This window comes from Cydia pomonella, chromosome 16 (assembly GCF_033807575.1).
Source record: "Cydia pomonella isolate Wapato2018A chromosome 16, ilCydPomo1, whole genome shotgun sequence".
Classification (NCBI taxonomy): Eukaryota; Metazoa; Arthropoda; class Insecta; order Lepidoptera; family Tortricidae; genus Cydia; species Cydia pomonella.
The window spans coordinates 2,148,746-2,175,695 of record NC_084718.1 but is presented as its reverse complement, the minus strand read 5'-3'; the positions used below and the strand labels follow the sequence as shown (position 1 = coordinate 2,175,695).

General features: G+C 40.2%; 1 protein-coding gene across 1 annotated transcript; it reads right to left on the bottom strand.

Annotated features, from left to right (window-relative positions):
- Window positions 1-7,047: 7,047 nt before the first annotated feature.
- On the bottom strand, window positions 7,048-26,771 carry LOC133526181 (nucleolar MIF4G domain-containing protein 1 homolog). The gene is made up of 14 exons (XM_061862673.1): window positions 26,433-26,771; window positions 26,014-26,242; window positions 24,246-24,623; window positions 23,645-23,922; window positions 22,443-22,533; window positions 20,248-20,405; window positions 16,959-17,013; window positions 15,995-16,116; window positions 13,910-14,106; window positions 11,626-11,801; window positions 10,095-10,273; window positions 9,508-9,672; window positions 8,621-8,752; window positions 7,048-7,369 (listed from the first exon to the last, which is right to left on the bottom strand). Exons 1-14 carry the CDS (start codon window positions 26,631-26,633, stop codon window positions 7,073-7,075), a joined length of 2,658 nt encoding a protein of 885 aa, XP_061718657.1. The 5' UTR covers window positions 26,634-26,771; the 3' UTR covers window positions 7,048-7,072.
- Between the last annotated feature and the right edge of the window lie 179 nt (window positions 26,772-26,950).

The window sequence follows — 26,950 nt, the reverse complement described above, 5'->3', positions numbered from 1 at the left end:
GTAAAACAACACAATCTATTTCTACATTGTGCTAAAAAAGTTACTTGTACTATTCGTGCCTGTGCTTATATTTATTTTCACATTACTGCACCCACGCCCAAGCTAAATAATTGAGCTCAGTAGACTGCTTGTTGCCAACCGAAGCACGTGCAATAATTTTGCATGAACACCTTTGCCATTAAAAATAATCGAGTGTCTATTCCTTTCCCCACAGAGTCGAAATTTAAACGTCCGCATATTTTTCCCGCCTTATGCGCCTAGTAACGCGCCCATCTTTATCGATTATCGTATCGATAAGCAATAGTGATAGTGACAATCGATGCAAAGGGGCAATTTTATTTGACCTTGATGCGCTATGATGCAGAACTAGAATAATTACAAATGATGTTTTAATGGCTGCTATTAAAGTGTGGGTAGGGCTTAGCAACAAAGACGTCATACTGTACATAAATATTAGTATAACAATGAGATAATCATATTTGTGTTACAATAAACTGAATGATTGATAGATACCTATGTTTGATTAAGCCGCCGACCCATTAGAGGGACTATTCATGTTTGTAATTGTATTATAGTTATTTACGCAATAAGAGATTTAAAAGCAACGAGTGCTCATTTTGAGCTCCGACCAAGCGAATGATTCTATTACAGTGAATATGTATGTGTAAATTATTTGTTCCCGTAGCACACACGTGGCGTTCCATGCTTAACCTCCTCTCTTCCTCTTAAGGGTCCTCATGCATATGGATCATAAGGACCCTTTAGGCATGGCTCTTTTAATTATTATTTTTTTATTTGCTCAGGTAGTGGAGGTACATACGGTTGCAAAAATAACTACACTACTTCTGCTACCTTCTTATTTTTAAACAATAAAAAAATTGAGATCCATATTAATTGCATGGGCATAGGTATATATACGTCCCACTGTTAGGCATGGGCCTTATGTGTGAGAGGGCTTTGAATTGCTTTACAGATGTATGCAAGTCTCCTCAAGATGTATTTCTTCAACGATGATATATCGTGCATATTTCAGTTCTGAAAAACTTATTGGACATCACCTCCAGATTGAAAGTCGGTAAGTACGCGCTAGCCATTTTGGCCGAACGTTAATTAGAATTGAAAATTAACAATTAAATTTTTTTAATGGTTATTTTCAATATTTTCAATTCTAATTATCGTTCGGCCAACACTACGCGCTACCACAATAGGCTACTAGCGCTCTCTATAGACATATTTTCGAGACCGATATCTTTCGTATTTTGCTACTAACTGTATGTAGGCCTTAGCACGCCTTAGTATGCAGTAAGCATGCATTTTGCCAACTACTCCAAACGTTACTTAAACGGTACACTCGAGACAATGTAAGAAGTGGGGATTGCAGACCACTCAGTCTCGAGAGCCCTTGTCACTGGTACCAGACTGCGAGTGCTTATACCTACTTGTGTGTGTAGGCACATTAGGCACGTAGGTTAGCACTAAAAAGACAAGGTATACTTACGTTTTTGTTCCCCGTTGGTGGGAAAGAAACTGTTTAAAAACTCTTCTCTCGGAACGCATATGGAATAGCCGTTCAAAATATTTTTTCTGCCCTCCGGGCGGAAAGCGTCATCTTTGCTCCCGCTGCGCTAAACGAAGTTGCCGATTTCCGCCTCCGTCGAGCAGAAAAATAGTATGCGCACCACGGGAGGATACGTAGGACATTCCATCCCGCGTGTTTGCCACCCTCGCCTTCGGCTCGGGTAACAATTTTACACGCGGCACGCAATTTCCTACTTTTCCTCCCTTGGGACACAAATAACTATTACTCAATTTTCAATCGTGGCTAAATGCCGTCCGGGATGAGTCTTCTGTGCGTGTCTGCGCTTTCGTTGCCTAACTTAACATGTATAATATTATTTCGCTTAAAATTTAAGTTTTATCTTCGCAAGTGTGAGAAAGCACATTTTGTGTAATTCCGGAGGTAAGAATATTGCAAACTAGAGTCTTTAATTTACTCCAGTCTGTGGCTGCCGGAATCCATAGACTCTCGTTGCACAATGTACTATTTCCATGATCACTTTTATTTTTCCAGCATCCCATCACCAAACTTGTTAAAAATGGGATCACAAAAAAAACTTGCTCATTTTGATCAAATTCCCTCGAAGTTTTGACGTGTGAGCTCTGAGGGCTTACCGCGAACTTCGCAAAAAGTGTGCATCTTTCTCTGTCACTCTAATTACGCCTTAGTTGGAGTATAAGAGAAAGATGCCCGCAACTTGCGAACTTCCATCCTTCCTTGGACCCGAGTATGTCCTTAAACTACGTCCAAAAGAGAGATATGGGCATTGTGGATGTCATCTCGCTTTGTTTGGTAGGGCACAGCACAGCGGATGTCATTCCAGATCTAGAGCAGAGCCCAACCTGGCAGAAAACCGTAGCCAAATAACACTAGATTCTACTCTTAGGCCGCCTTTACACCTGTAAGTTTTACTTACGTAAGTAGGGACACAGCTATACTATAGAGTGAGAGATGAATATCATTATCTCATTCTAACAAATAGCTTTGTCCTTACTTACGTAAGTAAAACTTACAGGTGTAAAGGCGGCCTTAGTGTTGTGTTCCTGTCGGTGACTACGGTTGCCAGAACTCAACGAGTTGGAGGCGTCTATCGGAGATTGCTTACCATCAGGCAGGCCGTATGCTGGTTTGCCATCGACGTAGTATAAAAAAACTTAGGTATTTGCAGTAGCCTGCTGTTAAAACATCCTAGAACCTATCCCGGGATTGTAACGAAGATTCCCGCAGACCGAGCCCATGTGTTATCGTCTTATCGCTTTATCACGTAAAAACAAACATGTCAGGCTGCATGGGTATGTAAATAGGCATAGTCAATATTGGCTGTAGCAGTTAGTTAATAATAACGTGTTAGTAATGCGGACACGCCAAATAAATTATATACTTAACGACGAAATGGGACTACTTTTGACTTACCAAGACTGGGAAGATACCTACGCTTGTAATTATTATTTATTATTAATTCTTATGTCGCGGGTCAAACCCCGGCTCGTGTAGTTAGGTAAGTAGGCAACTTACCTATGTACTACGGTCATAATGTAATGACAGTCATATAGGGACCGTGCGCGTTGGAGGATCTGCCATCTTTTTTTTTTTTTAAGGTTTTATAGTGTCATTTGAAGACACAGGGCCCTCGCTAATGATACGGGCGACCCTGTGTCCGTGGTGACATTTGCGAAATGCTGGTTTGATTTATGCGATGCCGGGTCCGGCATCACCATCAGTCAAAAAGCAATGGTGATGCTCGAGTTGAAGACCCGGCGTTGTTGTTGTGAGTTTAGATGGACCCATGGTCCCCGCGTTAAATACGGGCGGCCATAGTTCCTGGTTGAATTTTATGAAGATGGGAGTTTTTGATTTAAGATGGGGGGTTATTTTTATTTTAAGATGGGAGTTTGATTGGAGTAGAGTTATGTTAGTTGTGATTGGATTTATGTTGTTGCGAAGATATTTTAGTTGAATATACGAGTTGGGACCGCAGTGGATGTTGATATCAATATTCGACGGACGCTGCTGCCCATACGCGGTTTTCCCTTAGTCGCCTTTTACGACACCCACGGGACGAGATGGGGTGGTGCTATTCTAAAACGCCGGCACCACACGGCGGGGATCTGCCATCTTGTGACCTGAATCAGAACCATAAACATGTACATTTACACGTCACGTGTTTTCTTGTGCATAGTAAGTGCTGCCATCTTGTGGGCTACATCGGAACAATAAACATCACATTTACGCCTCGCGCCAAAAATCTGACGGCTCCTGTGCTGCCTCCTACAGTTCATGCACACTCCATATTATTATTAATCATAACTCAGAAACCTTAATTTTTCAGGAATTTCCTTAGGTTATCCTATAGATAGGTTAGGTTAGGTTTGTTTTGTGGCAATCCTGAAAAGTTGTGGTAGTCCTAATTCTAATTATGGCTAACGAAAATGCGGACAAACAATACATTATGACTTAAAACTTTATGGGAAGCTTTAGAGACCCACAAAATATCATTTGATATTTACCAGTCGCTTTTCGGAGAAGGAAAACATCGTAAGGAAACCGGACTAATACTAATCCTAACAAGGCCTAGTTTATCCTCCGGGTTGGAAGGTCAGATGGCAGTCACTTTCGTAAAATCTAGTGCCTACGCCAATTATTAGGATTCGTTGCCAAGCGGACCCCAGGCTCCCATGAGCCGTGGCAAAATGCCGGGACAACGCGAGGAAGATTATGATGACTCGTATTTGATAATTTAATTCCTTCTGTACTTATAGAGCCTTCCAGTCCAGGTTAGCCCGGTGCGAACACAATCTGATATAAACGCGTTCATTGATTCCGCAGGTGTGCATATAAGAACCTACCTACCTATAGCTCCCGGCTATCTGATAACGTCCAGACGTCTAGCGATAACAGTAATGTTCCCATAACAAGGATTTCATAGAAAATTATACGTTGATATTGTAGTGAAGGACACATCGTTGGGAACCGTTGGCTATTATTAAGAATATTAAGGTTTCAAAAATAAGTAGGTACCCGAGTGGCGGGGCAAGAACAAAATTTTATGTGGGGAAGGTACATTTAGCGAGGCCTTCTGGTGGCGCAAGAAATAACGAACCTTTTCACGTTGTGTCCGAGATATAGGTACTTATTTGAGGCGCGAGGCCTCTCGGACTGCGAGGCCGTGCCAACGCTGCCTCTGGGTACCTACTTAACTGTAATTTTTTTTTTATGTTTATTTGTCGCATAACAACTTTTGTCATATTGTTAATTGTCATAACAGTTTATGCATAAAATTGTAAGTCATAATTGTCATAATAATCTTTAGTCACAAATATTCCTGAGCATAACTGGGTTTTGTCATAAATGAGTTATGTCATAATTTTTATAGTTATTGATTTAATTCGCATAAAATTTTAGGTTAGGTTCGTTAGGTATGCACAAAAAACATTTGACAACTGCTATTATTATTATTTCTTTATTTAAGACCATCGGGGATCATTGTGTTAGTAAATCTTATCCAATTGTTAGAACTATAACTATCTATACATAACTATACTTAATAACTATACTGTAATCATAATATTTGATTAGACTAAAAATGTATGACACAATATAATATGACTTTTCATTTGTATGCGCAATGATGATTATGACACAAGTTGTTATGCGTATCAAAGGTATGACCGAAACTTGTATGCAACCCAATATGGACCCACCCTAAACGCATCAGATCAAGAAATTGCTAAAAGGACGAGGTTTTTAAAATGTTCTTATTTGCGTGGTTCTTAGGAGTTCAGGGTCTTTAATCTTATTCAAACAAGTCTAAGTACGCTAGCTCTTATTGCATTAATATACACCGGGGGGCAATTAAACCCGACAGATTAACCACGAATTCCTGAGGTCATAAGGAACAAGAAATGTTAAGTATTGGGTCATTACCTATGAAATTGGCGTTTTTGTTCATAAGTATTAGGCATGTCATAGTTTATTTATTTTAATAGTAACTTCGAAGTATTTTTTAATTTCATTAGTGCGCTACATAACAACGATTTTACATACAATTATTTGCTACTTTTATTGTTTTATGTATTTAGAATACCGCCCTGAAAACAGCTCTTTTCATGTGCTGGCGGCTCGAGTATTTAAATGACTTATATTTTTCTGACGGGACAGATTTAAAAAAATATGAGATAGAAAATGTGCCTTAAAAATGTCTCAGATTACTGGCAAAAATTTGTTTGGTTTGAAAATGCCATCACAATATAATCCGCAAAATTCATTGTATGAAAAATCGAATTTCGTTAAAGTTCTCCATACAAAACGCCAATTTCATAGGTAATGACCTATATTAAGTTTTACCAATATCACCAAAAAAAAATTTTTTTTTGCGTTTCCTACCCACGACACGTTATTTATTTATTACACCTCGGTGAAAAAATCATTACAACGAATAAGTAAAGTTTTTTTATTTATACATATAAATTGCGAATTTGCTTTAAAACTTTAATGTCTGTCAGTACAAGCTTGGAAGACAAAATAGAGTGCAACTGGTATGGATTCCAGGGCACGAGGGATTCATAGGCAATGAAAATGCAGATGAACTTGCCAGAGCCGGATCCGCAAGTAACCACATAGGTCCGGAACCATTCGTGGGGCTCTCACAGGGAACCATTATAACGGCTATTAAAGACCACACTAGGACGAGACACCAAAAAGAATGGGACAGTCTGACGGGTCTAAAGCACTCAAAGCTCTTCATACAAGAAGTAGACTCCGGTTGGAGCAAAAAGCTATGGAAACTTAGCAGGAGACAACTCCAAATTATAACAGGGGTGTTTACGGGCCATTATGGGGTCAAAGGGGTTTTGGCCAGGATGGGACACTCTGACAACACCGATTGTCGAATGTGTGGTGAAGAGGAAGAGACAGTAACACACCTAATGTGTGAATGTCACGCCCTCGCCAGACAAAGAATGAAGGACTTTGGAGCAGGCTATCTGGAACCAAAGGAATTCAAAAGGCTACCCATAAGCTCCATCATCCGACACATGGAAATGGTCAAAAAGGCTCTTGAGTAGCTAATGGGTCTTTCCTTAGGGGGCAACTACACAAAAGATCCCTATGGGTCGAAGTGTATCCGCAAGGGCCCCCGGTAATTAGAAGATAAGATAAGATAAGATGTCTGTCAGTAGGTATGTCTAAACCAAGACACATATGTAGTGGCATCGTCACACCCAAAAAGGCATTTTTCACTGAGTTATAACAGAAACAATTTTTTCCAAAAATCGTCATTATGTCTAAAACAAGATTTATTTCAGGAAACTTTGTATGACATTTAGTCAGAAGAATACACCTTTAAAATCTTTCGGGTTTTATTGGCTCACGACGTATAACGTTATTAATTTCGATTTATCCTCCAATTAAATGAAAAGAATATTCGATTACATACATTTTTGCAAGCGTCCTTGAAATCGATATCACGTAAAGCAAAAAAAAAAACACAATCCATAAACATATTTTATATTTATTTTAAAACTTCAACTTCGACTCAAACATAGTCAATATCCTCTCAACCTCCACGGTTCTCTCCTTCAATATCTTCATCTCTTCCTCATTTAACACTGTGCTTTTCTTCCCCGCATTTTTCAACAAAAAGTGTTGTATAAATAACCTTAGACTTTCTCTGAACATGTGAAGTTTGGGTGTTTTAGCAATGCGGTGGAACACTTGGAGGGAAGCTTGTACGTCGGCATTCATGATGATGGCGAGGAGTATCTGACGGAGGAAACGGACTGAGCTTTTGTTTAGGTCCGAGAATTCTATTACCTGTAAAAAAAAACATCCACGCAATTATGTAATAAAGACAGAATATCATGATGTTACAGGAAGACGCAAAAGCACTATTTTTACAGGATATCTTGATGAATTTATACGAAAGATAATTTGAACTGGAGGTCAATTGTCAAAGAAAACTTTGTAGCCACAGTAAATTTACTGCCGTCTTTAGTTTAGTCACATGATTAAAACTTTAAAAACGCAATTTGACTTTAATCCTTATTTTTTCACTGATATGTGTTAAATTTGTTAAATATCAAAAAGTGGCGCCATCTAATAGATCAATGTCCAAAGGTATGCAGCATCGTTTCGAGCGATGGCGCCACAACCTTTGGCCTATGCCTTTGATATTTAAATTTAACACATATCAGTGAAAGAATAAGGATCAAAGTCAAATGGCGTTCTAAAAGTTTTGACCTTGTGTCTAAAAATGGCAGTAAATTTACTATGGCTACACAATTTTCTTTGACAATCCACCTCTATTCCAAATTCTCTTTGATTTATACTTATAAAGTGGGATATTCGGTTTTACACTAGTTTAGTTTATTAATTGTACAATAAATAATCGATTACATTGAAAAACTAGTCGATCTAATGACATTCGAACTCATATTATCCAAATTTTAGATTTGTGTACCAACTAACCTTTGCTGCATTTCTAAAAATAGCGGTGGTTCCCTGATCCCTATAAGACAGGTTTACCTAGTTTAGGGCTCAGGACACTATTCCTAGGCTTTCCAACAATAGAATGCTTCTAAAAATGTAATACTTTTCTACTGTGTAATAAGCTGCAATTTTGATACCTAAATAAATCATTTTTCCTTTTTCATTTTCATTTTCATATCGATACACAAGAGTAACCGGCATTTCGACGGACTTGCGATTGCTTCCGACGTATTGATATGATGGAAAGGGACAAACTACTATTAGCGACTTGTTAACTTTAGTAGACGTTTATGAATAAGGGGGTAAATAATATTCACATAGTCACGTAGGTATAGGGCATAAGAGAAATCCGGTAAAGGGTTCGTCTTTACTTTTATTTTTTTCTCTGTGATAGCATGTCTTGTATTTTTCAATACAATACTTATACATACACAGATCGACCATATTCGATTATTTCGATCGATCGCTCATTTTCGATTCTTAAAAGTTAAATACCAAAAGAATTTTATTTAAAAACGAATAACGTCCGTTTGCGTATTTACTATCCTATTATCGTTGACGATCATAGGAACTTACCTTTAGAACGGATAAAGCCAAGCCCTTCTCCATAATGAGGTGTATAAGAAACTGCGCCAGATTGGTCGTAGCCTGCTTCGATAAGCTCTCCAAATCCTTGATTTTATCCCAAACGGCGAACTGGATGGACAGCTGAAACAAATTTTATATTAATAACTGCATCCATTTCTTGCATTCATTCTTACATTTTTTGTATAACAAACGCGCCACTGTGTCCCCAGAACAGAACGCCAAAATTTAATAAAGAGTGATCATACCCATAGTACACTAACACAAATGTAATGAAAGAAGGGAGCAGATGTCATGATTTACGTATCGAGCAAATAATATGTATTCTTCTAGCACTAAAAAAAAATGTAAAACCTTTAGCAAAGCCCGGAATACAATACTCCAATCTACAAAATGTGTTGGTAATTTCCCTCTACGCGGTAAACTTTAAGACGGAGATTATATCATGAAGCCACGTAAACATTAGCTGCCGCTCCTTAAGTGGTTTCCATTCTCTTCTTCCTAGCGTTGTCCCGGCATTTGGCATATTGCCACGGCTCAGCCTGGGGTCCGTTTGACAACTAATTCCAAGATTTGGCGTAGGCACTAGTTTTTACGAAAGCGACTGCCATCTGACCTTCCCAGAGGGTAATCTGGGCTTTATTGGAATTAGTCCGATTTCCTCACGATGTTTTCCTTCACCGAAAAGCGACTGGTAAATATCAAATGATATTTCGTACATATTAAGTTCCGAAAAACTCATTGGTACGAGCCGAGGTTTGAACCCGCGACATTGGGTTGCAAGTCACACGCTCTTTCAGCTAGGCCACCAGCGATTTCTCAGTGACTCAGTGGTTTCTGTTCATAAAAATAAAAATCATAAATACCGTTCAAAGTACCTGGTATTTCCTATCAACGTCGCATAGTTTTTGGGCCAGCACGGAGTAGTAGGGGTTGTAGGTTCGTTCCTGCGTGCAGCACGCTAGTAATACGTGCACTACTTCGCGTTCTTGACTGCCTTTTAGACCTAGGTGTTGGAGTTTTTCGAACGCGTCCATGTAGTCCTGAAAAAAATAATTAATATAAACATTCACTTTTAATACACTTAGTTAATGCATTTTGGATGTCTTGTCTTGAACGACGACCGGTTTGGCCTAGTGGGTAGTGACCCTGCCTACGAAGCTGATGGTCCCGGGTTCAAATCCTGGTAAGGGCATGTATTTGTGTGATGAGCATGGATATTTGTTCCTGAGTCATGGGTGTTTTCTATGTATTTAAGTATTTATACATATTTATATATTATATATATCGTCGTCTAAGTACCCTCAACACAAGCCTTATTGAGCTTACCGTGGGACTTAGTCAATTTGTGTAATAATGTCCTATAATATTTATATATTTGGCTATTGTAAGGTTAGGTAATATAAATATAAAAATGGTTTTTAATTAAAATAATAATAGTATCTTAGATAGAACTTGAACGCACCTCAGCAGACATTATAACACAGAAGATACTCCTCCTAACATCTGTATTCATCCTCTGTTTCCTCGCTAGTTCTAGAAGTTTCTGGTCCGTGCTGGGAACTGCTTTAATCTTCTCTTCTGGCTTTGGGCGGTTGCCTTCCCATGCAGAGCCTACGACCCACCATTTGCCACGAGTTTCGGCTGAAAAAAAGGAAAGTTGTGAATTTGAAATATATGTACTAATATAATTATTTTACCCTCCTATTCAAAGCCCAGGCTATTAAAAAAACCAAAACTTGCGGTTGAAATTTGAACCTAAAGAGTAGGAAATAGTTTCCTATATAATTAAGAAACAAAACAAAAGCAACTCTGTTTCTATAGGGAACATTACGCGAAACTCTGCGTAGGGGGCGCCACTACCACAATCCATCACAATCTGAGGGTCTACCGCGAAACAAGAAAATCGATATTTCGTTATCTGACCTCTCTATCACTCTTGCATATTCGAGTGATGAAGAGGCAGATAACTAAATTTCGATTTTCGCGTTTCTCAATAGGCTCTTTGTAAACAAACCGCCTTGATGCATCAATGTCATATTTTATTATCTGTGAAAACTTGTCAAAAAACAGTTTAAAGCACAGTATGTATAAGTTACTCTATGGTTTACGATAGGTGCTAGTGCTGCACTCTGGCGGCAGAACATTGCAGTAATACCCCCTATTGAAAATGATTCAATGTTTTTCGAGCATAACAAGTACTATACTCTGTATCTTCAGGTATTTAAATAAAATTAAACAAAATCTGATTAGGTGTTTAAATAAAATAAAAAAAATAATAGATTTGAGAGTTGAGATGAAAACAATGTGAAAACATTACATGATCAAATAATGTAGGTTAAAGTCAGGTCGTTCAGAGACAGATCCAGGCGGTTTTGTATTTGGTTGGTTACCCACTAATTGTTATAACTACCCGAAAATGTACATTTTTTTATTTTTTTATTTCAATACCTAAAGGTACAGAGTATAGCTAGAATGGACCGTGAGCATTAAGAGGCCATTGCATAATCATTAATTAATAAAGAATTACACTATCAAGCAATTTAAGTATGACTGACACTAGACCGGGCCGGGCCCGGGCCAAGGCGTCCGACACGTCATTTTCTATAGGGAGCGTGCATGAACTATAGGCGGCAGCACAGGAGCCGTCAGATTTTTGGCGCGAGGCGTAAATGTGATGTCTATTGTTCCGATGTAGCCCAAAAGATGGCAGAACCTACTATGCACAAGAAAACATGTGACGTGTAAATGTACATGTTTATGGTTCCGATTCAGGCCACAAGATGGCAGAGCCTCCAACGCGCACGGTCCCTATGACGGCTGATCGATGTTCACGTGTAGCTTTCCATAGAAAACGAAGCGCCGGAAACTCCGGCCCGGCCCCGGCCCGGTCTAGCTTGATTCATCCTTCAAACTTAAACTCCCAAGCCCGCCGACGGAGCGGCAGCTGACTTATACGACTTCCTTAATCAAAATATGTTTGGTTTATTTATTACCTTTGAGTAAATCTTCAAGTGTGATATTGAGTGGCGTAGCATAGTTTCCTTTCCTAATGATGCCTCGGACTGTCTTCTTCAGCTGTTCAACGAAGCTCGGGTCATAGTTGGGTATCTTGTTCAGATTGTTATTCTTCACCGCCATTAGGACTTCTAGAAGGAACTTTATTCGAGACCTGGAAATATCAATAGTAGTTTTTAGGGTTCCGTACTCAAAGGGTCAAACGGGACCCTATTACTGAGACTTCGCTGTCCGTCCGTCCGTCCGTCCATCTGTCACCAGGCTGTATCTCATGAACCGTTATAGCTAGACAGTTGAAATTTTCACAGATGATGTATTTCTGTTGCCGCTATAACAACAAATACTAAAAACAGAATAAAACAAATATTTAAGGGGGGCTCCCATACAACAAACATATTTTTTTTGCCGTATTTATAAATAATGGTACGGAACGCTTCGTGCGCGAGTCCGACCCGCACTTGCCCGGTTTTTTCAAGTTAAAGAGTGGGCAGCAGTGGCTGCATTAAAGCCCCCTAGTTATTTAGCTAGCGCGAAGTGTAAATCAATTGCAACTCATTTAATTATGCCATAGTTCTTTCGGTAAGTTTAAGAATGATATTCGTTATTCTTGGTACACTTTCATATGTGATTAGAAACTCCAGAAACATTTGAAACCCCTTTAAGATTTACATTGAACCACTAACCATGCTCTAGATGCTTAAGGTGTACAATTTCAACGACTAAATCTATCAATTTTACATTTTTGCTCTAAAATCGTTATATAATAAATAAACAGAGGCGCAACATGGAAAATATTGGTTTGCCAGGCCTAAGGGGGACTGGGGGGCAAAGCCCTTCACAGGGAGGCACGGGGGGGCCAAGCCTCTCGCATTAAAAATAAAAACACAAGACCATTATAGTAGGTAAAGTAGGTTAGGTTAGGGTTATCGTGTGAGTTGCGGAAGAGTACTTCGGCGTTCCTGGGACCTCGCCCTATAGGGACCGTGCACGTTGGAGGGCCTGCCATCTTGTGGCCTGAATCGGAACCATAAACATGTACATTTACACGTCACGTGTTTTCTTGTGCATAGCAGGTTCTGCCATCTTGTGGGCTACATCGGAACAATAAACATCATATTTACGCCTCGCGCCAAAAATCTGACGGCTCCTGTGCTGCCTCCTACAGTTCATACACGCCCCCTATAGTACTGAGGCGGCAACAGAGGGGTTTTAGTGGGTAAACCATGGGTCTCATCAGCCTAATGGGAGTCCCACATAACCATCCCAGGCCCGCCCCCACGCCTGGGTGGTATGCGAAAAACATTTCCCCTCTTAAAAAAAAAGGTTATTGTGTGACCTAACAAAGCGAAAATAGTCACGTGACGTCGACACGCCGCCGAAACTAGATGGGGTCAATAAAGTCAAATTAATTAACCTCAGACAATGGTCAGACAATGATTCAGATTTCCGAGGTCACATTAACTTCAAAAAACCGGCCAAGGGCATGTCGGGCCATGCTCAGAGTAGGGCTCCGTAGTTACTCTTCCGTCACAATAAACTAAACTGGAGCTTGAAGTATGGTAGATTGTTAACCAAGGGATGAACTGTGGGTGTACGTCTTTTTACTATGAAGGGGAAACTTTTTGCGATACATTTTTTTTGTCTTTCGGAGCAATTATCTCCGAATATATTCACTTTATCAAGAAATGTTTGTTGAAGACCCCTATTAGTTTTGAAAGACCTTTCCAACGATATCCCAAACTGTAGGGTTAGGGCAAAAAAAAATTACCCCTAATTTACGTGTAGGGGAGGTACCCTAAAAAAAATATTTTTTTAGATTTTATTGTACGACTTTATGAAGCCGTTCATTGATTTATATGTCCATGCCAAATTTCAGCTTTCTTTCACTAACGACCACGGGGCAAAGCCTCGAACAGACAGACAGACAGACAGACGGACATGGCGAAACTATAAGGGTTCCTACACTGAAAGAAATGTTTGCATAACTGTAACAAAATTTTGGTTACTGTTTACACAAAAATTGGGACTTGCGAACTATGTGTTATATGTTACAAAACCGTGTTTGGCTATCAGTGTTCAGGTACTGGGTATACACTACAAAATAAGTTTGTAAATTTATGCAAAGTTTATTTTCTTATAACCGTAGTTTAGTTATTTAGTAAAGTTACAAAACCAGTTCGGCTATCTATTTTTTTCAGTGTAGTTGACTACGGAACCCTAAAAAGGGGGCAGCTGCCTGTATCTTTCTACGCAAATGCTTACCCAGCCTGGTCGCCTCCTTGCACCGCGCTCGCTTGCTTTTGAGCATCCTGTATGAAAGTCTTCAAAGCCAATGGCTCGTCTTTCCGTAACGATGCACCCGCACAGCGGAACGCGCACAGAACGCAGTCTATGCTTTTTTCAGTTGGATTCAAAAGTAACCGATTGAGAATGTCGTATAGGAGAGTTGCGTGGAAAATCTGAAAGAAATTAAGATTTTTCTTATGGTGTCGAATGTACAGTCAGATGCAGAGAGAGGTGACCCCCCTGCATAGACTGATTGTATGCAGGGGGTCACCTCTCTGCAGCTGACTGTACTATGTAAAGCAGAGACGCTTTCCATATACATTTTCGTACATTGACCCGCCTATTGCTATCTTTATTCTTCTCCTTCTTCCTAGCATTGTCCCGGCATATTGCCACGGCTCATTGGAGCCTGGGGTCCGCTTGACAACTAATTCCAAGATTTGGCGTAGGCACTAGTTTTTACGAAAGCGACTGTCATCTGACCTTCCAACCCAGAGGGTAAAACTAGGCCTTGTTGGGATTAGTCCGGTTATCTCACGATGTTTTCCTTGACCGAAAAGCGACTGGTAAATATCAAATGATATTTCGTACCTACATAAGTTCCGAAAAACTTATTGGTACAAGCCGAGGTATGAACCTCCGGATTGCAAGTCGCACGTTCTTACCGCTACGCCACCAACGCTTCTATTCTATTCTTTGCTATCTTTATTACGCGCGCATAATTGTATTGTAAATTCGCAGAGCAGGGTTCGAAATTATCCAGATAATTATAGTATTTGATAACTATCTCGATAATTATCCCAGGTATGGTGCTATATTTATTTTCTTTGAATTCTTTGATAGTAAAAAGTATGATTGGGGTGTTTTTTTGCAAATTAAAACGGACCATTGGGTCCACCATTGAAATATAAGATAATCATCTTGTAACAATCTAATTATATTTCGTAAATTTTTTGATATCGATAATTATCAGGCATAAAAATCAAGATAATTATCAAGATAACTATCATCGATAATTATCCTTTCGAACCCTGTCGCACAGTGACATTGACAACCAGCATCATGGGCGGGACAGCAATATAATTATGCAAGTGCAATAGAGATGGCAACACGCGGGTCAATGTACGAAAATCTGTATGGAAAGCGTCTCTGCTTTAGGTATTAATATTCTAAACTTTTATTTTACATATATGTTTATTTTAAATATATGTAACTAGAACAGATATGGACTTAATTACTGATATGATACGATTTAATTACCGATAAAATAAAAAGGTCCGGTCGTCGAACGCGTAGCTTACGAACGATAGGTCAATATTAATTAATTAAAAGGTCTCTCTTAACGGGTCGGGTTTAACGGTCTTAACGGGTCTCTGTCGAAGGGATGGGAAAAGGCCCGACGGCTTAACTTTGGTCCCTTGGGAGAAGGGCAAGTGCCTGTTGTGGGACGCCACGTGCGTCACTTTTGCCGCCTCGCACCTCAGCCGTACGGTGCATACAGCGGGGGCCGCTGCGGAATGTGCTGCAGCGAGAAAGCAAGACAAATATTCGGCCCTACTTAATAATTATTACTTTATCCCCTTGGCTTGTGAGACGACAGGGTGCTGGGGGGTGGAAGCTATGGATTTTATAAGGGAGATAGGGCGGCGAGCTAGGGAGAGGGGGTGTGATGCCCGCGTGGGTTCTTTCCTGGCGCAAAGGCTATCCATCGCAATTCAACGCGGTAACGCAGCGAGTGTGATGGGCACCTTTGCGCCGGGAACAACTCGCGGGGGCCTCTTTGAGTAGTTTGTTAGTTTAGTTTAGCTTAAGCTTAATTTGTAATGAATGACATAATTATCTTTTGACGTAATACGAGTGTATTGTTGACTAGTGTATTAATTATAAATTTGTATTAGGTTTAAAATTGTATTTTAGTTATAGTTTATAAGTTTTGGTATTTATATTGTAATTTTAATATTACGTAAATAGGTTATTATGTTTTAACTATACCACAAGTCGTTTCTGGTCGTCCACTAATATTATTTAACCAATCACCTATGACCTTAAAAGGTACTTTACCTTGAAACTATACAGATAAGCGAGACAGCACACAATATTGTCCAACGTTTTATCCTCCATAGGCTGCGAAGTCTGCGTCAGACGGTTGAATATTGTGCACAACTCTTCTAAGAAATGGGCTCCTGAAGGAGGAAAGCAAAATCAGTATAATTTTTATGTTTAATTATCGATCTTACTTTTTAATCTTCATTACCGGTCACATTAGCTATTAAATACTGTATTATCAAAGAGAATTTGAAAAAGAGGTGGATTGTCAAAGAAAACTTAGTAGCCTCAGTAAATTTACTTTCGACACATGATTAAAACTTTTAGAACGCCATTTAGCTTTGATTTAAATTTGTTAAATATCAAAATGGCGCCATCTTACCGGGCATCAGCTAAAGGTTGTGGCGCCATCGCTCGAAACGGTGGCGCCATACCTTTAGCCTTTGATCTATTAGATGGCGCCACTTTTTGATATTTAACAAATTTAACACATATCAGTGAAAGAATAAGGATCAAAGTTAAATGGAGTTCTAAGTTTTAATCACGTTTCGAAAGATGGCAGTAAATTGACTGTGGCTACATGGCGTTAATGGGGAAGTGAAAAAGAAAAAAAGCATTGATTTATATATTACTTCGTAAAGACGGGCTTACGGGCACCAAGAATGGAGCCAACACACTGGTGTGTTGCGTCCAATCGCGCGCGTGATGCGAACTCATCAACCAATCGCGTTGTGCCATTCCACTGGTGCGCACGAAACGAGAATGTTCGATCGGAATTATATGAACGGGCCGGAGGGCCTACCGCAAACTAGGTTCATCGTGTTGCCTCCCTGTCAACTTACGTACGAATTTACAAGTGCGACAGACAGGCAACAGGTCGAACGTAGTTCGCGGTAGGCCCTAGGGTAGGGTATGTTACTTTTGGAATCGTTGAAAAAAGGGGGTTAGCATTAAGATGGCATGGCCAATCGGTACTTACCAATTTCCTGCCCCACATTGGCATGTAACACGCCAACTAGAGCCGCATGCTCGGCCTGAAAATTCAACAATATATTGTGTAAGGGCGTTTTCACAACTCACAAGATTAACCGTTATGTACTGCTATGAAAAAAAAATAGAAAGTAGTACTAATTCCAAAGAGAATTTAGTATAGAGGCGTATTGTCAAATGGCGTTCTAAAAAGTTTTAATCATATGTGTAAAGATGGCAGAAAATTTACTGTGGCTACAAAGTTTACTTTGACAATCCACATCTATTTCAAATTCTCTTTGATAATACTAATAACAGGGCGCTTGTCGGTGCAGCTTGACGAAGTTGTCTCCACCTTGGTCGATCCGACAAACAAGACAATCTTTATTATTTTTAAAAGAATTAAACCCTACCATAAATGATCTAATGAACTTGGTGCGCTGAGAGCCTGAGGTTGGTTGAGTGTCAAGCAATCAGCGAGTGAAAAGTAAAAGTCTACTACAACCTAGTACAACCAAAACATAAAACATAAAGAATTAGACTTTCTAATGCCATGTTTTCGAGCAGTGGCGAGATAACAAACATACCTGGAGTCGTAATGCCTCCAGCCATAGACCACAGAGAGACGCGATAACAGAATGACAGCTGTTACCAGAGTAGAGATGGATGTGCAGGCCCAGTGGAGGTTGGTGCGGGCGAGCTTATTTAATATTACCTGGAGTCGCAGAGGCGCACTCACGGTCCCACAAACTGCCTCCAGCCATAGACCACAGAGGGACGCGATGACAGAATGACAGCTGTTACTAGAGTAGAGATGGATGTGCAGGTCCAGTGGAGGTTGGTGCGGGCGAGCTTATTTAATATTACCTGGAGTCGCAGAGGCGCACTCACGGTCCCACAAACTGCCTCCAGCCATAGACCACAGAGGGACGCGATGACAGAATGACAGCTGTTACTAGAGTAGAGATGGATGTGCAGGTCCAGTGGAGGTTGGTGCGGGCGAGCTTATTTAATATTACCTGGAGTCGCAGAGGCGCACTCACGGTCCCACAAACTGCCTCCAGCCATAGACCACAGAGGGACGCGATGACAGAATGACAGCTGTTACTAGAGTAGAGATGGATGTGCAGGTCCAGTGGAGGTTGGTGCGGGCGAGCTTATTTAATATTACCTGGAGTCGCAGAGGCGCACTCACGGTCCCACAAACTGCCTCCAGCCATAGACCACAGAGGGACGCGATGACAGAATGACAGCTGTTACTAGAGTAGAGATGGATGTGCAGGTCCAGTGGAGGTTGGTGCGGGCGAGCTTATTTAATATTACCTGGAGTCGCAGAGGCGCACTCACGGTCCCACAAACTGCCTCCAGCCATAGACCACAGAGGGACGCGATGACAGAATGACAGCTGTTACTAGAGTAGAGATGGATGTGCAGGTCCAGTGGAGGTTGGTGCGGGCGAGCTTATTTAATATTACCTGGAGTCGCAGAGGCGCACTCACGGTCCCACAAACTGCCTCCAGCCATAGACCACAGAGGGACGCGATGACAGAATGACAGCTGTTACTAGAGTAGAGATGGATGTGCAGGTCCAGTGGAGGTTGGTGCGGGCGAGCTTATTTAATATTACCTGGAGTCGCAGAGGCGCACTCACGGTCCCACAAACTGCCTCCAGCCATAGACCACAGAGGGACGCGATGACAGAATGACAGCTGTTACTAGAGTAGAGATGGATGTGCAGGCCCAGTGGAGGTTGGTGCGGGCGAGCTTATTTAATATTACCTGGAGTCGCAGAGGCGCACTCACGGTCCCACAAACTGCCTCCAGCCATAGACCACAGAGGGACGCGATGACAGAATGACAGCTGTTACTAGAGTAGAGATGGATGTGCAGGTCCAGTGGAGGTTGGTGCGGGCGAGCTTATTTAATATTACCTGGAGTCGCAGAGGCGCACTCACGGTCCCACAAACTGCCTCCAGCCATAGACCACAGAGGGACGCGATGACAGAATGACAGCTGTTACTAGAGTAGAGATGGATGTGCAGGTCCAGTGGAGGTTGGTGCGGGCGAGCTTATTTAATATTACCTGGAGTCGCAGAGGCGCACTCACGGTCCCACAAACTGCCTCCAGCCATAGACCACAGAGGGACGCGATGACAGAATGACAGCTGTTACTAGAGTAGAGATGGATGTGCAGGTCCAGTGGAGGTTGGTGCGGGCGAGCTTATTTAATATTACCTGGAGTCGCAGAGGCGCACTCACGGTCCCACAAACTGCCTCCAGCCATAGACCACAGAGGGACGCGATGACAGAATGACAGCTGTTACTAGAGTAGAGATGGATGTGCAGGTCCAGTGGAGGTTGGTGCGGGCGAGCTTATTTAATATTACCTGGAGTCGCAGAGGCGCACTCACGGTCCCACAAACTGCCTCCAGCCATAGACCACAGAGGGACGCGATGACAGAATGACAGCTGTTACTAGAGTAGAGATGGATGTGCAGGCCCAGTGGAGGTTGGTGCGGGCGAGCTTATTTAATATTACCTGGAGTCGCAGAGGCGCACTCACGGTCCCACAAACTGCCTCCAGCCATAGACCACAGAGGGACGCGATGACAGAATGACAGCTGTTACTAGAGTAGAGATGGATGTGCAGGTCCAGTGGAGGTTGGTGCGGGCGAGCTTATTTAATATTACCTGGAGTCGCAGAGGCGCACTCACGGTCCCACAAACTGCCTCCAGCCATAGACCACAGAGGGACGCGATGACAGAATGACAGCTGTTACTAGAGTAGAGATGGATGTGCAGGTCCAGTGGAGGTTGGTGCGGGCGAGCTTATTTAATATTACCTGGAGTCGCAGAGGCGCACTCACGGTCCCACAAACTGCCTCCAGCCATAGACCACAGAGGGACGCGATGACAGAATGACAGCTGTTACTAGAGTAGAGATGGATGTGCAGGCCCAGTGGAGGTTGGTGCGGGCGAGCTTATTTAATATTACCTGGAGTCGCAGAGGCGCACTCACGGTCCCACAAACTGCCTCCAGCCATAGACCACAGAGGGACGCGATGACAGAATGACAGCTGTTACTAGAGTAGAGATGGATGTGCAGGTCCAGTGGAGGTTGGTGCGGGCGAGCTTATTTAATATTACCTGGAGTCGCAGAGGCGCACTCACGGTCCCACAAACTGCCTCCAGCCATAGACCACAGAGGGACGCGATGACAGAATGACAGCTGTTACTAGAGTAGAGATGGATGTGCAGGTCCAGTGGAGGTTGATGTGCGCGAGCTTATTTAATATTACCTGGAGTCGCAGAGGCGCACTCACGGTCCCACAAACTGCTTCTAACCATAGACCGCAGAGGGACGCGCTGACAGAATGACGGCTGTTGCTGGAGTAGAGATTCTCGATGGACGTGCAGGCCCAGTGGAGGTTCGTATGTGCAAGCTTATTAAGGATGCCTGAAAAAAAAAATAGGATCATGTAAATTTTTCTGAGGTAGTGATAAAGGATGCTTTTTGGCATTAAGTCCGCCTTTTCTACGATACGTTTTTTTGTGTGATAAAGATTAAATAAATATATAAAATTAAAATCATTAATGAGGCAGTAACTTGTAAATGTAAGCACTTATAAACGATTTTTTCGTTTTTAAAAACAACAATGTTGTTGTCCTAAAGCAACCCAGAGGTACAAAGGGCCTTCACAAGCTCGCGCCACGCCTTCCTATCTTCAGCTCGTCCTCTGGCCTCGCTCCAGCTCAACCCGACCGCTCGTAGCTCTCTTAGGACGGACCGTTGCCAAGAGTGCACAGGCCGCCCGGAGCCACGGCTTCCGTCCAGCGGTTTCCAAGCGAAAGCTATGGTAGCATTATTCGTTTCCCCTCTTCGAATAGTATGTCCTATCCATCTCCATTTCCGTGTCGCAATTTCTTCGTCAATGGGTGTTTACTCATATACTCCATAGGTCTTCATTTCGAATGGTTTAAATAAATTTGGTTTTAATAAAAAGACCAAGTTAATAAGGTTGTTTGACCACGCAGTACCATCACTGTGTTGATAGTCAAACTGAGGTTTATTTAGGGTTCTTTTCCGATCAATCTGATAACATGGGATGTGAAACATATTTCAGTAGATTTCATTTATTTCTTTGTGAAGTCATGTACGGTCGAGGAAATTGATTCTTTAGCAATTTGCGGTTCAAGTTATTTTTGTTGTACATACTTATGCTAAGAGTTGTCCAATGTAAATTGAACCGTAAACTGCTAAAGAATCAATTTCCTCGACTGTACATAGAAAGGTGTATTGTATATTAAATATGAGGTAATTTCATTCGATGTGGTGTGTCTTTTCTGTATGAACCGCAGCCAAATAACACTCGACCCTACTCATAGTGTTGTGTTCCTGCCGGTGAGTAAGGTTGCCAGAGGTCAACGAGGGGAGAAAGGGTTGTTAGGGTCGGCCACGCGCATGTAGCTTCTCTGGAGTTGCAGGCGTACATAGGCTACGGAGACTGCTTACCATCAGGCGGGCCGTATGCTTGTTTGCCACCGACGTAGTATATTAAAAAAAATGAAATACTTATATAACATATTCTGTGGTAGGGTTTTTTTGTTAAGTAAATAAGTACTAAAGTTTGTACTTACAATAGGATAAAGTAAATCTAGAGATGTAATTAGTTTATGTAGCCTCAGATACCATAGTGAATAAAATTCAGCGAATTTAAGTTTTTTTTTACAAAACTTGATTTTGCTCTATTTCGTTTGATGTATAAACTAGAGGTATATAAACTAATTATAGGACTAGATATGCCTTGTTTATTTATTTATTTATACTTTATTGCACATAAAATATTAAGTGCAAATGGAGGACTTAATGCCCTAAGGCATTCTCTACCAGTCAACCACTGGGTCAAAAAGAGACTTGTTAGGTGCAGGCTTTGTACTTGAGAATAAGATATCACTAACTACTATTTACAAATTAAATACCTACTAATTAATATAATATAGTGAAATCATAAACTTAAACATATACTTTGTATATGTGCCTTATTTCATTTCATTATATGTGCAAAATGTTATTACAATACGACACGTAGTTTTAAAATGGGAACGAAACTCGGTTTGTATGGGCAGGTGAAATGTTTTTGATTCATATAAAGAAATACATTCAGAGCATACATAACAAATAATTTTGTTTGTGTTTGTCATTCATTCACCGTTATTTCTGTTTTACTCATTTCCTCAAAGGTTAACTGGAAGAGATCCCATACAGGGATAAGTTCGCCTTTGTTGTATTTAATTTACTCTGTAACTGTGTTTTTCGTGTTTTTATTTCTATGTACAATAAAGTATATATGTACATACATACATACACAACACAGAAAGATATTTTTTTTAATACTACGTCGGTGGCAAACAAGCATACGGCCTGCCTGATGGTAAGCAGTCTCCGTAGCCTATGTACACCTGCAACTCCAGAGGAGTTACATGCTACACTTACTCTTTATTTGTCGTTTTAATTGCGCTGTCGCCTGATCAGTTGTAGCATCCTTGTTTCTCAAATGTGGTGGAATGTAAGCACCTTTATCTTCCTGGAAATACTATAATTTAAATCTTGAAACAGAACATAACGTTACACATAACAAAACATTATTTCTTTAAAAGTTTCATATCCATAATTATTTTTTACAGAAAACGTAAACTACTGCCAACAGGGGATATTACGCAAAACTCTGTGTAGAGGGCGCTACTAGCACAAACACAGGGCTTACCGCTAGTACCGCTTGCTTAAAAAATGGCTCATACAAGAATGCTTCTATTCTATTAATGATTATTTTGATTATTATAAGTCGTGATTTTATTATTTAAGTTTTTATATAAACATTTCAATATTGACATTGTAAGTATCTAGTTGTAGTACCTATCTTAGATTATGTTTTATGGTTTATGTTTTTTTTTTTGTTCCTTATATTATTTTTTGTGTTATTTTGCATGCCAGTTGCTGGTAAAATGTGTTTCCTATGATTAATGTAAATAACTTATGTACCACATTTTATGCGGAATAAATGATTTGATTGATTGATTGATTGCTTGGCTGGCGCGATGACCCAAAATGAGTCTTGGCCTCCAACACAAGAGCACGCCACTTTTCTCGGTCCAGAGCGTACTCCCGCCAGCTTTCGCTGACGCCGAGCTCTCGGAGATCTGCCACCACTCTATCCGCCCAACGATATTTAGGATGACCAACAGGACGGCGTCCAATTGGTCGACCTAAGTAAACCCTCTTGACTGCCCGATCGTCACCCATCCTTTCGAGATACGAAACCGCGACCTACTGCGGGCCTACCGCGAAATACGAAATTTCGTATCGTAATCTAAAGATCTTTATTACTTTTACATATTCGAGCGATAACGAAATTTCGATTTTCACGTTTCGCTTAAACTCTCGATAAACAAACTTCCTTGATGCATCAAATTCATAGTGAAAACTTGTCAAAACACTGTTTAAGGTTTAGTATGTATAAGTTAATCTATGATTTAATATGAGATAGTACTGCACTCTGGCGGCAGAACAGATAAACATTGCAGTAATACCCCCTATTGGAATTTACGCATCACAAAACATAAATACAGAGCAAACCGAGTGTGATCACTTTGTTTAAGTTAGCACTTAGAAAAACTTAACTAAGATGTATCCCTTACCTTTATAACATTTCCTTCCTTGTCCCTCTTACGTCCATAAATATCTTCCCAAACATCTGGTTTCTCTTTCACCTTCTCCTCAATTTCTTCCTTTTCATCCCCAAAATCACCCCCATCTAAATCACCATCTTCAGACAGATGTGACACTTCATCATCACTGAACATTTTGGATAATTCTTCTTCTGAAACTACCCTTTCTTTACCCTTTTTATTTTCTTGCTTTGGGGCTGGGTTTTCTTTTGATTTCTGTTTAGATTTTGATAATTTTGTAGGTTTTTCTAGCAGAAAATAAAATTTAATTTAAATTTTAAGTACGAAGAATAATAAGTTAAGACCTGTGAGTTCCTATAATTGGCCTCCTGTATCTACTATATTTTTCTATGTTAATGTCACAGCTGTTGGATCTCCAAATAAATAATAAATAAATAAATAACTTCCTAATAATAAAGTCAAAATTATATATGTCAATTTTAGTGCATTATTTGTCTGTCCAATTTACTTTATTTAATGTCCTCAATACCAACTTTTCTATTCACACGTTAGAATGCCCTTCCCGTTGGCTGTTTAGTTGATCTTTTAAGAATTAAAAAAAAACACATACCTTCAGGTTCTTCATCAGAATCTTCATTATCACTTAAGCCACCATCTTCATCATTATCACTATTTTCACCAAATTCATCATCTTCTCCACTGATTTTTTCATCAACATCACTCATAACTTCTTCATTTGCATTGTCATCACTGTCAAAGTCACTATTCTCATCACTAAATTCATCATCAGCGCTGTTTTTATCATTTTTAGATTTTGTATCTTTAGTTTTTGCCTCCTTAGTTTTTTTATCCTTATTTTTCTTTAATTCTTTCCCAGTGACTGCTGCTAGGTCTTCTTCAAAGTCTGATTCACCTTCGACATTGGCCAGGTGTTTCTCAGCGGCTACGATTTGTTCTGTTGTTTGTCTATCACAGATTTCTAGTAAATCTGAGTTCAATAATAAGGAATATTAAGTAAAAAGCATATCCTTATGTCTGAAAGTGTTTCGAAATACAACTGCAAAAATATGTATTTGAGAAAAGACCTTGTTTATTTCCCTGTGTGAATTTTCTCTTAGAAGACTTTTTGATGTGCTGCTAATAATGTTACTTTCTTGAAAAAATATGTAACTATTTAAGGAGATTTATAACAAAGCATAATTTCAATAATTTCAATTAGTCTTTGTCTCCAACTGTCCCTCACCACATTATTGAGGGTGTGAAAACAGCTGAAGCATATGCTAATTTTTATTATTTTATTTTATTTTTATTATTGTATATATGATAGTCTGTAAGGTATGTATATATGGGCCATAGTTGCCTGAAAATAAATAATATTTAATTTAATCTAATTAATATGCCACAATGGCAATAAAAGCTTATTGTTGTTACAACAATTGATAAATGTTTGTACTATCAACTCGGAGCATTCACATAGCATAAAAAACATTGACATATATCTAAGGACGGGTCTTATGGGCACTAAGAATGGGACTAGTTCAGTGGCGTCACTCACGAAGTCGAGCCAATAATAATAATAATAAAGACGTTTATTCAAAAAGTTTAAACATCTTTCTCTTCTTTCCATCCTGTTACCTCCTGCTGGGGTGTAGGGCTCGAACCATTTTCTTCCACTGATTCCGGTCCTGGGCAGCTTGGGTAACCTCGTCCCACCCCATCCCCAATACACCCAACTCTTGCTCCACGGAACGGCGCCAAGTACATTTAGGGCGACCATGTTTCCGTTTTCCGGGCGTCTTCCAGGTCAGGGCCACTTTGGATAGGTGGGTGTCAGGCTTCCATTTGCGCGTTTGGATCCCCTTGTGTACGGGTGCTTGTCCAGTAATCCTCCATAAGTGAACGTTTGTGATCCAGTTTAGTCAAAAGATGCGTAGAATTTGCCTTAAGCATTTGTTCACAAACACTTGGAGTTTCATTATTAGATCTTTGCGGACAAACCAGGTTTCGCAACCGTACAGTAACATGGCTTTTACATTTGAATTGAAGATCCTCACTCTAGTTCTTCTAGTTTAAACATAGGTACATGATAAAAGTACACAATAATGCTTACAAACTAATTGAAAGGGAAAGTGGCTCAGCTAATGTCTGCACCAAAAGCCCTCGGGGCACAGCGGACCTAATAATCGTGCAGTCTAACACAATAGTAGCAACCAATTGCTTGTGTGATTTGAACTCGTCAACCAATTGCATTGTGGCATTAGACTGCATGAAATTGCATTTTGCAATTGCATGCTGCTCAAATTCGTGTGTGACACCGCTGTACTGGCCCCATTCCTATGGCCCGCAAATGACTAATTAAGAAAAATTTTAAAGGATACAATCAAGACCATCATCCTCAAAGAATTTCTTTTTGTTTTTAACCTTGTTCAGCCCAAGCTGTTTTTCTAGTTTCTTTATCATCTTGTCCTCTTCCTCATTGGCTTCTAGGAAAATCTTCCGTCTCTGATCCTCCATCTCAGCTTTTAAACGGTCGGCTTCCCTTTTCTCTTTTTCACGCTCTTTTTGAACCACATCAATTGGCAAAGGTTGGGATTTCTGCTTTTTCTTCTAAAATTTGAGAAATAAACTTGTTTTATATGTAATACTTAATTAAATATGGGTTGGGTAGATACTTACAACTGAATTATTTCATTTAAAAACCTACTTTACCACGCATAAAGCGCAATGTTTGGTAGTGTCAATAATAAACTATGGAGTATATTTTACTACCGATTACTATCAAAGGGCTTCTATTTACTTTAACTTCTGCATCAGGCTCTGGTGAATCAGCAGGTCGCTTTACGAACCTCCCTGGTGTATATTTTGGTTGTTCTTGGACAGTTTTCTTCTTTAAATAATGTTCCTGCTTGTGAGCTTTCTTTTGCTGCCTCTTTTGTTTGCGCAGAGCTTTGCGGGTGTTTGGAAAACTGGCACGTGCTGCTTGTTTTGGTTTCTTCATGATATTTACTTTACAATCAACACTTCTAAGAAGAATTAAACCTACTGCCTTATTAAAAATAAGAGCTTTTAGGTTACTCAAGAAATCACGAAATACGTCAATTTGACAGTATTATTCACATGGCTATTTTCGTTTAGGAACCACTATCAATATGAAATTTGATTTTCACTTCCCTAAACTAGGGTGGAAGAAGATTGTTATGTAAAATAATCGCTGCTATAGAATAAACAAACTCAATTCATATCTTTAAGTAAATAGTAATAAAGTTACTACTTTACAATATATAAAAAAAGTTCTTCGATATTTTGCGATTGTGA

Coding starts and splice junctions, on each gene's coding strand:
- LOC133526181 (XM_061862673.1), bottom strand. CDS start 26,633: ATGAAGAAACCAAAACAAGCAGCACGTGCCAGTTTTCCAAACACCCGC. Junction 22,534..23,644: donor AGGAAGGAAATGTTATAAAG/GTAAGGGATACA, acceptor TAGTATTTCCAG/GAAGATAAAGGTGCTTACAT. Junction 17,014..20,247: donor GTGCGCCTCTGCGACTCCAG/GTAATATTAAAT, acceptor TTGAATTTTCAG/GCCGAGCATGCGGCTCTAGT.